The sequence below is a fragment of the Ursus maritimus genome, unplaced genomic scaffold (genome assembly GCF_017311325.1).
Source record: "Ursus maritimus isolate PB19 unplaced genomic scaffold, ASM1731132v1 scaffold_20, whole genome shotgun sequence".
NCBI classification, from domain to species: Eukaryota; Metazoa; Chordata; class Mammalia; order Carnivora; family Ursidae; genus Ursus; species Ursus maritimus.
In genome coordinates this window covers 46,418,338-46,430,684 of record NW_024424453.1, presented here as the reverse complement: position 1 = coordinate 46,430,684, position 12,347 = coordinate 46,418,338, and the positions used below count along the sequence as shown (strand labels likewise).

The following is a 12,347-nucleotide window of genomic DNA, read 5'->3' as shown; positions in this document are numbered from 1 at the left end:
GAATGTTAGGGAAGATTATAGAGAGCCTAGAAATCAGGCCAGGTAGATTCCTGCATGTGCTTTCAGGGTCCTACTGAAGCCATGAGTAGGAGGCCCACCCAAAGATCATGCAGTCGTCCTGGCACTTGTAGCGTTGTGTCAGCTGGCTACATACTCTTAATTAAGGACTCAGACTTTGGGAGGCTCCATGAAAATTAGTAGATTTGTGTCTAGCAGAGAGGCAAATAAATTCTGTCTGGAAGAAAAGATCATCTCAAAGGTTGCACTTTATTGCCTTGTAGGACATTAAACAGCTTTGTATGTCATTTAGCAAACTTATTCTTTCTTTTTAAAAAAGATCTATATAAAACCTCAGTTCCTCAGATGTTTCTTTTTTTTTAAGATTTTATTTATTTTTGAGAGAGAGTGCACGAGTGGGGGGAAGGGCAGAGGGAGAAGCAGACTCCCCTCTGAGCAGGGAGCCCGATGTGGGGAGATCCCAGGACCCTGAGATCATGACCTGAGCTGAAGGCAGACGCTTAGCTGACTGAGCCACCCAGGCGTCCTCCTCAGGTGTTTCTTAAACCAGATTTATTTTCTTACTGGTTTCCTCGCCAATGAATTCAATAATTTTTAGCATTTTTCTATATTTTTAAGTTTTAAAAATTATGCTGAGAGTTACTGATTTTAACCTGAAACGAGTAGGAAAATATTAAAGTATTTTATGCGGGAGAATGACATAATTATAGCAGTGCTGTAGAAAGTTCGTTTTTTTGCAGCAGTGCACCAAGGAGCAAGTCACTTGTGTGAAATTTAAGTTTGGAAGCCAGTGGACATTTAGTGAAAGTAATGATAAGAATTTCTGAATATCCTGGAGGCGGGTAGTAATTTCTGTATGGAGATCTTCTCATGTATAGAACCAAAGAGGAATGATATTCACATTGCACTTTAGAAGGATGTCCTGTATATTAATGTATGTTAACAACACTATGGTAATGAGTGATCATAAATATTTCAAATAGATAAAAGAAGTTGTGCCCTAGGGTTCCTGTTAGAAGCACATTAGCCACGTTCCCTTGGACATGCGGGGAGAAGAATGAGTTGTAGCTCGCCTGCAATTGGAAAGAAAGCCAGCTTATCTGATTTGAAGCTGTCTTTGACACTTCTTTCCTCTCTCCATATTCTCCAAACCCAGGAGGTGAAGTGATATCAGAAAACATGTTGGGAAGCTCACATTCTCTGAGAACAGTGCCTCTAGTGGGAGATATTAGGGCTGTAAGGAGATAGATTATTCCTGCCCTTGGCATTTTGAACCATTGGAATGTACAGGTATTTTGCAGACTGCTGTACCAGTTGCGCACTACACAAAGGAGTCCTTATCTGGACAGGCACCATTTACTTGGTAGACATTTAAAAAAAATTTTTTTTAAAGATTTTATTTATTTATTTGACAGAGAGAGAGGCAGCGAGAGAGGGAACACAAGCAGGGGAAGTGGGAGAGGAAGAAGCAGGCTCCCAGCGGAGCAGGGAGCCTGATACGGGGCTCAATCCCAGGACTCTGGGATCATGCCCTGAGCCGAAGGCAGACGCCCAACGACCAAGCCACCCAGGCGCCCCTACGTGGTAGACATTTTAGATCTGGATAAATTTTCTGGCAGTTGGCATTAAACTGCCTTGGATCAGGAGCGCCCTTTTTTGTACAGAGGCACCAAGTTAACTGGGGTGGCCTTGTGAATGACTTGTTCTTTTCACAGGGTATTTAAACCATGGCTGATATATTGGATTCCTAGGGTTTTCAGGGCTGGCATTCTGACGTGTTTTTCTCCTATTGCACATTACTACACTAGTTTTTCTCCTTTAAGATATATCTGTTTCTTCAAAGTTCTGGAAGTTGAGCTGAAGCCACAAATTCTTCGCTTTACTGTTTTATTTTCACCATGTGTCTATAGATGACACTTGTCATCTTTAAAAACTGCTCAACATCAGGGATGTTGTAGAGCAATGCTTGATGCTGTGTTTGTGAATTTAAGCCCCACATTGGGTTTAGAGATTACTTACAAAAAATGAAATCTTAAAAATAAATGAATACATAAATAAAGTAAAATAAAATAACTGCTTAGCCTCCATTTCCCCTTTAAAACATCATCCTAGTTTTCCTGTAGGAAACCATTTCTTTCTCTCAGCCATATGGTTTAGACGGGGTTGATGCTACCCTCAGTTCTAGGGCTAGGCGCTGGTATGGCTTAAATCACCATGTTGACTGGTTTAGGAAAAGGAATATAACCTGATCAGAACTAGTGAGAGAAGACGTTTGCTGGGGTCATTTTGCTGCCATGCAAGAGGAGAGCCGAAAGATCTCCTAAAGGAGAGGGCAGTTGGTATAATGTGAAAATAAATCTGAAAACATAGAAGGAAAGAGTTTTCCAGGGTGACATCCTTTGGGCCCCGAATCACACTGCTCCTGAAGCCAGCCTTGCCTTCGGATATTTTGGGTCTACGAGCCAACACAGTCCATCTATTGTTAAGGCAACCTGAGGTTTGGGAGGTTTTGAGGGGGAGGTTGGTTTGGTTTGGTTTTGATTTTTTTTGTCCTATGAAACACACAGATCCTTACCTGATATATTCTATTTTTAATGTGATTTAGATTTATCCACTTTAAGACCAATAATTGAAAGGATGAATCCTGGCTCTGATGAATCATTTTTAAAAAATAACTATTTGTTACGAAAAGCTCTTAACACAAATTGCTGGCAAGAGAGCTTCATATTATTTGAAAATTGCAGTTATACTTTTTTTGCCCCTTAATCAGAACTGAGTACCCTGATGGCTCTTTCTTGATATTTTCCTTTCGTAAAGACGAACTTCACTTCACGTGTGTAGCAGTATGGGTCCAACTAGGAGATCGAAGAATACGGCAGATTGAACGGGGGAAGTTTTACGTAAAGGAGTGTTCACTATGATAAAAGAGTAACTGTAAGATAAAAGGAGACGGTATGGTACCCTAATGCTGAGGGAGCTACCCAAGGGAGTCCAAACTTGGAAGGTGTTTAGATCTCATTGGAGAAGGTATGTTCAGCCCACTGGACAGCAGAGGATTTCTGGTTCTGCCAGGCCAAGGCTGGTCTGCAGCTGTTGGGAAGCTATAGGCCACCATCTGGAATGCAGCCCAGCGAGAGGTGGGATGGGCGGCCAGTGGCAGTCTGTCTAGGGGGTAGGAGCCCCCCAGGACACGCCAGCTACACAGGTGCTTTGCTTTCCATGTCCGGTGGGCCATGGAAAGTTATTGCCAGGCCAAAGCTGCAATGTCGCAGAGGGACTGTGTTCAGGACCCATGGCTGGGGCAGGCTCTATCAGATGTCATCAAACCCATACAGCCAACCAGGTTGACTCCAGAAAAGGCAGGGCGAGCCTCTTCCTCCCTCAGCCTCCTTCTTTGTGCCCTCTGCAGAGAAGCCTTGATTAACATCACGCCCCACTCACAGGACAGATGCTTCAAAGAATTCTAAATTGGTAACCAACATTGTGTTTTTCAAAGAGCACGGCTCTAATCCAATTCATCAGGTACTATGGTGGGTGTGTGGGGGGGTGCGTGGAGAAGTGGATGGACGTCACTCACCCCAGCTCTGAGATGGGTTAAGGGTTTCCTGAAAGGGTTGAACTCAGCCGAGGGAGGTCCCTTCTAGAGTGTTCTGTGCATGAGTGTGAATCAGAAAAAACTGTGGGATGTGCAGTGCTAAGCAAAAGCACACAATTTATTTGCCGTCAGACACTTGAGAGCCTTCAGCGTGCTTGTGTATAATGAATTTCCCCCAACTTACTAGAATTTTTATCCTTTCCCCCTTCAGGCTGGCTACCTAGAAGGACACCTAGAGCAGATCGATTTTTCTCAAAATGCCCACAAGAACCTCCTTCCCCTTTTCCTCTTCTTGCTCTTCTCTTTCTCCTCTTTCTTCTTTGTGAAAAGTAGAGACCCGGAGCCAGGCACAACCACAAAATGAGGGAGTCAGTACTGCCAGGCCCCCCTAGTTGGGGCTGTCGGCGTTGCACACCGTTCTGGGTTTCTCCACCACTCCTGGCACACAAGCCCCCCAGCCAGCCGCCCAGTCTCTGGTGTCTTTGTCCTAGAATGGTCCTCAGGCCACAGGAAGCCTTGTGGCAAATGCCTGGCAGTTTCCAAGCGTCCTTCCGCCCCAGCAAGTCCTTAACGCCCGCAGAAGTGAGCCAGAGGGCGCCAGTGGGATGCGGCCTGCAAGTGCACTTGGCCTGGCCCTCTTCCCCTGCCTGTCCCACCAGCCGCTCCCGGGTTTACCCCGGGGATGCTTCCTGCTGTCACTTTCTTTGTTTTTCCAGTAAATCAATATCAGCTTATTTTTTTAATTCACATTTTGTTAGTGAACGTACAGTGCAATATTGGTTTTTGGGATAGAATTCAGTGATTCATCACTTCCATACAACACCCGTGCTCAGCACACGTGCCCTCCTTAAAACCCATCCCCCACCTAGCCCATCCCATCCCCCACTGTCCTGCCTCCATTGGCCCTGTTTGTTCTCTGTTGTTAAGAGTCACTTACAGCTTGTTTCCCTCTCTCCTTTTTTTCTCTCCCCCTTCCCATATGTTCATCTCTTTTCTTTCTTAAATACCTGGTATTTCACTTTCAAGAGAACCCTAGTCCCTGGGGCCTGTTCTGAGAAATTCAAACTAAGATATTCCTGTTTAACAGTCAGGGGAAATTGAGAGGTAAATTACCCAAACTCTAAATAAATAACTAAATAGATGATAGATAGATAGATAGATAGATAGATAGATAACAGAAAATAGAAAATAGATAAAATATAAATAAAGTGGTTGACACTGAGATTTAAACCTGGTTTTCTTCTGATTCTCCAATCTGCATACCTGACCATAATATTCAATATTGCTTCATGAAACAAGGTCATCCATTAACATGTAAGTCTGTCTGGAGAAGGACCGCTCCAGAAACAACACGGCTAGGCAGGGCCAGCCACACCGAGCCAGCCCCCTCTGTATCCCCAGTGTTGGGGTTCTTTAAAGTTAGTTCTCTGAGGGCAGACTGTGCCACATGGCGCTTTGCTTCCCCCTCCCAGTGGTACCCAGCAAACTTTCCAGTCTCCAAGCATCGGGGACTGATTCCGGGCTGTGATAAACTTTGCACTACGCCATAGTGAAAAGGGGAAAAAAATCGTCAGTATGGTAAATTTTGCATGACACCAAATGTATTCAATTTAAAGGACTCTTCTTTATTCCGAGATAATGTCCTTTCTACATTTTTAATGTTTAAATATCCTTTTTTTATATAAGATAATAATAGTAAAAGTAGATAGCAGTTGATTTTTTTTTAAAAATGGTCCAATGTGACAAAATTAAAGTTGGCAACCCCATCGTTACAGATTTTTGGAAGGTGGGGTGGGGGTTGTGGGGCAGTTTTGCTCATCTTAAAATTCAGTGGTCTGTAACTGAGGGCCCTGGGAGGGGAGGGTGGTATAGGGCCTGCAGGTGTCAGACAACCTTCTTATTTGGGCACAACCCTTCCTTAATCAGTGTGAATCAGGTTTTGACAGCAAGTGACAGGAACCCAGTGATCTGAGATAACAGGTGATTTTGCAAGATTCTCATTACCTCAAGAAGGTGCAGGCAGGCCTCGCAGACAATGGAACTAAGTACTCAAAGCCCACCGTGACTCTCCATCTTCCCGAGCACACCGGTTCCGTACTGCTGTACGACACACCGCTCCAACACGGGGAGCCTCAAACAATGACAGTCATTTATAATGATCATGAATCTGCAGTTTGGACAGGATTTGGCGCGGATGGGAGGGCTCATCTCTGCTTCCTGTGGCATCAGCTGGAGGCCTCAGCTAAGGGTGGGCGATCTGCTTCTATGAGAGTTCAATGAGGCTGGCAAGTTAGTGCTGTCACCTGGGAGGTCTGCTGGGGCGAGGGCTCCTGACGTCTCTCTGTGCGGGTCTATCCGTGTGGCTACTCGTAGCATGGGAGCTAGACGTCAAGGACAAGCCTTCAAGAGAGAGCCAGGAGGAAGCTGTGTTGCCTCTGTGAGCCGGCCTCAGAGTCAGATAGTATCTCTCTGCCTTCCTCTGGCAGTGGTGGCCGTCACAGAGGCCCACTGGTCTCATAGGCTGGGGACAGTCATAAACTCCACCTCTTGAAAGGGAGTAGCCAGATTCTAGAAAAGCATGTGGGATGAGAAATATTTCTGCGGCCATTTTTTTGTAAACACAATCTGCCATATTGTCTTCATTCCCTGGGTTGGGTTTCTGCCAGGTATGGACAACATGGCCATTCACGATTTTCAGGTTCCAATCGTTAGCCCCTCTTGCCTTTGGTCCAGTTTGGGGTGGATCTTTGTGGCAATTATGGTGGTAAGAGATTGAATCATGTGGTTTGGCTTATTTTGAGTCAGGGGCATACCGCTCTACCAATCACTGTGGCCTAACAGGCGAGCGCGGGATTAGGGCAAGGCACAGAGCCGGAAGAAGGGAGGGGCGCCATCACGGGCTGACAGATCCATAGCTGTGCACCACGGGCAAGAAGTCCTGACCTTAAGCTTTGCTCTCTTGGAGGACTGGCTATAAAGGCTGCCCTTCCTGTGCTCCACGGAGAGAGGAGGCCTGCGGCCAGGGCCCGGATAAATGGGCTCCCTGGTTACAACCCTGAGAGAAGACTTGTAAGACTTTATAGACCCAATTCTGAGAATATAACTACAGCTTTGGGTGGAAGTTGTAGAGATTTATGTTTAAAGAAACAAACCCAGCAGGCTTAGCAATAAACGGGATTCATTTCTTTCTGGAAGTTTCTGCCCTGAGAAGGGATGAAGTTTCAAGCTATATAATCCTCGACGGCTGCGAGCAACCCACGTATGTTTCTCAAAACAACTTCTTTGGTTGAACACTTCAGCTTTTGAATGCCACCTGAGACCATCTGAATAGAATCTAGATATTTGGGGGCCAGATGTTCAAGACCGTCCACAATCTGGCTCCAGTTAAAAATTACCACCATTTCCACTACCAATTTAAACTGTAACAAGTAAAATTTAAAATGACATTTTAAATGCCTTTCAATCATTTTATTTTTCACCTTTGGTAGTGTCCAAAGGAGGTGACTTATGGGCTATTTTTCTGTTCTTCTTCGTGTTTCCCTATATTTTAGGCAACCGAATAAGCACTATTTGGGGGGAAATAAAATTCTTCCCTCAACAGAGGGATCCTCTCAGACCTGTCAAGCGCTGCTGGAACTCTTCAACAGGAAAGAACATACTGCCAGGCAAGGCCGTCCGTCTTCTGTCGCCAGACAGTTATCACCCTGAGAAGGTTATTACATTAAACCTGAACCTCCCTCTCTCTTACCCAGGAGTGCACTGCTGGGCTCTGGACCAAGGCGCACAATCCCACTGTTCCCCCGACTGCCCTCTGGGTACTCGAAGATCCCCTTCAAGTTCATCCCACGCACTCCGTCCTGGCTCTCTGTCACCGGCGAATCCTACCCAGGATTCACCACCTGGTTTTCCTCAGGACGGACCTTCATTGTCAATATTGCCTCTGACAGTGGGTGCCTGTGTTCAGTTCAGTATGTCTTCCTTCCTTCACCAACTAGGCCCTGGACACCTATTGCCAGCCAGGCTCTGGGATCCAGTTGAGGGCAAGGAGGACCCGATCCCTACCTCACCACGCCTGCAGTGTCTCAAAGAAGACAGGGACCGTGAGAGTACCGGTACTATTTCTCAGGATCATGACTCCTTCTCCTCATAAGGGCTTTCTCCTAAAACTGTTTCATCTTACTTGGCCTCTGCAACAGCCCTTTCTCACATGGGTGGGGACAACGCCAGGCGCCTGGTGTCCCGTACCTGTGTGGGCTTATTTATTTTATGCTTAAATACAGCAGCGGTTTCCATTTTATCTCGTGGCTTTCAGCTCAGCGTTCTGATGTGTTGAAATCGTTGACATATGCATCTTGCCATTTTTTAATTTGCCCTTTCTCCCAGTTTGGGGTCATCAGCGAAGTTGGGAAGTGTGACTTTTAAGATTTTTGTTTTTAGGGGCGCCTGGGTGGCACAGCGGTTAGGCGTCTGCCTTCGGCTCAGGGCGTGATCCTGGCGTTACGGGATCGAGCCTCACGTCAGGCTCCTCCGCTATGAGCCTGCTTCTTCCTCTCCCACTCCCCCTGCTTGTGTTCCCTCTCTCGCTGGCTGTCTCTATCTCTGTCAAATAAATAAATAAAATCTTTAAAAAAAAAAGATTTTTGTTTTTAAATCAATAGTTGATTTGACAAAATGTGGACAAAACAATCACCAGTACCCCATGAAATGCCACATCAATTCAAAGACCATCATATATACTTGAATGAATGATTATGTACTTGTGCCTGACGTTTGATAAATTTCCTTTTCTGAAGTCTCTTGACTTGTATTTTCCAAATCAGCTGATTGTTTTTTCCAGAGAGTCCGAGCAGTCGCATGTAGCTAGACTGGTTGTGGCATCTCAAACCTAAGTCACGACAGCACTGAATTACAAAGAACTGTAATATCCCTACACCAACACACACATCTGTTGTCTGGAGGATTGCCCAAATCATCACACCTCCACTAGCCCTGCCTTACTCCTTTAGAAAGGAAAATTGGGTCATTTGAATATAATGCCCAATTTAACTTCCCTTGTAAGTATCAAAAAGGATCCCCTTTAAAAGAATATCTAAGATCAACAAAAGCATCTGCTAAACAGTTTTGTGGGTTATTTTAAAGGCACAGCCTAGTCATGAAGGTTCTATTTTTATGCTTATTGTTGAGAACATCAGGTATCAACAGGAAAGCAAATCCTACCGTGTGAGATCAGATAGTGGAGACAATGGGCCGTCCGGCCGCTGCTACAAAGCTTCTCACTGAGCCTGCAAGAGTTCCGGGTCTCTTCCCAACCCGGGAGCAACTTCTAGTTCCCTGTGCTTCACAGAGCGGCGATCAGAGGCAGATCCTGGATGATCTGTCATTCTCCGGTTCTGTGGGGAGCTCACACTCAGGGAAGACAGAGAAATAAAAGCAGCCTCTGCTGATGCAGGCGCGGTCCGTGCCTCAGGGCTGGGTGCGTGCATGTGGGTGTGCGTGCGTGTGTGCATTCGTGCGTGCGGACTCCTCGCCGGCAGAGACCTATCTCTGCCCAGTGGTTTCGGAGCATGCGGGGTCGATCGGGTCAAATTCCGAAACCAAATATTGCTTCTCATCTTGCTGTTTACAGGGACTGACAGATTTCTTTTATTATCTAAATTAAAAACACTTTAGGTCTCCCAAGATGTTTATAGACTCTGCACAAATGGGAGTGGGTCCGGTTTGATCACATTGGAAAGCAACAGTCTGGAAGTGCTTAGAAAAATTAGGTGTGCAAATATGTGCTGATCGTTCCGCGGTCCCCACTCCTGGGTATAAGCCTCGGAGAAACTCGCTGCTCCATCCACAAGGACATGTGAGAACAGTCATGGCAGCATCCTATGGGTGACAGAGGGTGGTGGTGTCCATCGCTAGGAGAGTGGGAAAGTAAGCTGTTAAGAGAGGCAGACCATGGAATTCTTGGATCGGCTAGAATGAATGAACTGAAGACATATGCAATAATATGGACACATCTTGAAAATAAAAGGTTGCATGATTGAACGTTAAAAATAGAGGGAGATCTAAACGAAAGCAGTTCAAAGTATGGCCCACCGCGCGGCAGCCTCAACATCCTCCGGGAGCCTGTTAGGAACCCCACGCAGATCTGTAGAATCACGTCTGGGGCAGGGCCCAGGAATCTGTATCTTTCTCCAGGGCATTCTGATGCCCCTGAAGATGGGTTAGCATGTACGTGCATTTCGAATGCATACACACATGACACAATTCTCTGGGCTTTTCTAAGGCGGGGTCGTGTCCAAGGAAATACTACACATTGCAGTGTGTGCTCGTGGGGAGAACCGAGTAAAATGAATACAAGAGGGAGGCATGGCTCGGAAAGAAGATGACAGTAAGTGACAAGCTGACAAATACGAGGAACATAATTTTGTAATTGAGGCTAAAAATATGTGTCTGATTCAGAAAAGCCCAACAGACAACTGGAGAAAGAGGGACATCAGACACCGAGGGAATCTCCTTCGCCCCAAGCTTTGAGTCCACTGACTCCTGCGGCCAGCAGAGGGATACGCAGTGAGCTGAGCTGTTTGGGCCCGTGTATGAATAGAAAATCTGTTCTTCCCACTCCTGCTAAGCAAATATTTAAAGAGTGTCACTTTGAGGGGATGCCAAGTTATGAGCCTGCCCAAAATGTCCACATATTTTATTCCTGCCCTGAGCAGGTTACCTTCTTGTAAGACACCTGTAAAGCAGGTGAGAGGCCAGTGCACATCCTCCAGTAACCATTTAATTGGTAGATCACGTAGAAACCGGCCAGAAGACTGGGTCTCAGGAGCCCTTGGCCCAAAGACAGAGAAGCTGAAATGACCACAGAATGGCCAACCTCTCCTGTTTTGTTTTTTTGTTTTTCTCTTGTGTTTGAGAATCTTTCTTCTGACTGTTGGGAAAAGAAGAGCTGAGTCCTCAAGCATTAGGTAAGGAAGGTGCCAAAGAATCAGAGGCATCTCAGAGGTGTGGTGGTGAACAGGCTGGCACTACCCCGATGAGGGGCCCCGGGAGTTGATGGCAGAAGGTCTGCAGGCTGGGAGTGGACATGGCTGGGTTCCCACTAGATTCTGAGAACAAGAATCATATATGGATATTCAAGGGACCCAGAATAACCAAAACAATCAAAAAGGAAGAACTGTGCTAGAGGACTTACACTTCTCTTGTTCTAAACTTACTCTAAAGCTGCAGTAATCAGGACAGTGTTGGTATGGGCGTAAGGATAGACACGGGTCAATGACATAGAACTGAGAGTCAAGGGGGTGCCTAGCTGGCTCAGTCGGTAGAGCATGAGACTGTTGACCTCAGGGCCATAAGTTGAAGCCCCATGGGTATGGAGCCTACTTCAAAAAAAAAAATTTTTTTTTTAAAGATTTTATTTATTTATTAGAGACAGCCAGCGAGAGATGGAACACAAGCAGGGGGAGTGGGAGAGGAAGAAGCAGGCTCATAGCGGAGGAGCCTGATGTGGGGCTCGATCCCATAACACTGGGATCACGCCCTGAGCCGAAGGCAGACGCTTAACCGCTGTGCCACCCAGGCGCCCCCCCCAAAAAATTTTTTTAATTAAAAAAAGAAGGAAGGAAGGAAAGGAGGAAGGGTGGGAGGAGGGAGGGAGAGAGGGAAGGAAAGAATTGAGAGTCTAGAAAGAAACCCATTAATCTGTGGTCGGCTTGTTTTTGACAAAGGTGCTGACACCATTCAAAGGGGCAAGAAGGGGGCACCTGGGTGGCGCAGCCGTTGAGCGTCTGCCTTTGGCTCAGGGCGTGATCCCGGCGTTCTGGGATCGAGCCCCACATTAGGCTCCTCCGCTATGAGCCTGCTTCTTCCTCTCCCACTGCCCCTGCTTATGTTCCCTCTCTCGCTGGCTGTCTCTATCTCTGTCAAATAAATAAATAAAATCTTTAAAACAAACAAACAAACAAACAAAAAAACAAAGGGGCAAGAAGGCTCTTTAATTAATTGTGCTGGGACAACTGGAGAGCCACATGCAAAAGAACGAAGCAGGCCCTTACCTCAGGCCATATACAAAACTTAGCTCAAAACAGATTAAAGACCTAAATGCAAAAGCTAAAACTAGGAAACTCTTGGAAGAACACATAGGCTTAAATCTTCATGACTCTGGATTAGGCAATGGTTTGTTAGGTTATGACACGAAAGCGCAAGTGAGAAGAGAAAAAGTAGATAAATAGGGCTTAATCGAAATTTAAATTTCGTGCTGCAAGGACGCAATCAAGAACATGAAAAGACGGGCACCTGGGTTGTTCAGTGGGTTGAATGTTTGTCTTTGGCTCAGGTCATAGTCCAGGGGTCCTGGGATCAAGCCCCACTGGGAGCCTGCTTCTCTCTCTCTCCCTCTGCCTCTCCCCTGGTTTGTGCGCGCGCACGCTCTCTCTCTCTCTCTATCTCTCTCTCTCGCTTTCTATCTCAAACGCATAAATAAATCTTTTTTAAAATTAAATTAAAAAAAGAAAATGAAAAGAAAAAAGAAAATGAAAAACAAACCCACTGGATAGCAGTTAATCATATGTTTGACAAGGGACTCGTAACTAGAATATATAAGGAATTCTTACAACTTAATTTTAAAAACACCTTCAACTTAAAAATGAGTGAAGTGGGGGGGCACCTGGGTGGCTCAGCTGGTTAAGCATCTGACTCTTGATTTCAGCTTAGATCATGATCTCAGGGTCGTGGGATCAAG

The 12,347-nt window shown here is 45.8% G+C and overlaps 1 protein-coding gene across 2 annotated transcripts in view; it reads right to left on the bottom strand.

Annotated features, from left to right (window-relative positions):
- The window catches only part of GPD1L (glycerol-3-phosphate dehydrogenase 1 like), a 119,208-nt gene that overhangs the window by 30,097 nt on the left and 76,764 nt on the right, over positions 1–12,347 (bottom strand). The window contains exon 8 of one of the 2 annotated variants that reach the window (XM_040636896.1): positions 9,338–9,519. The exons of the other annotated variant lie outside the window; for it this stretch is intronic. Coding sequence (XP_040492830.1) covers positions 9,375–9,519 — 145 coding nt within the window. The 3' untranslated portion in view covers positions 9,338–9,374. Of the gene's footprint in view, positions 1–9,337; positions 9,520–12,347 lie in introns of those variants that run through there. 2 annotated transcript variants of the gene reach the window in all.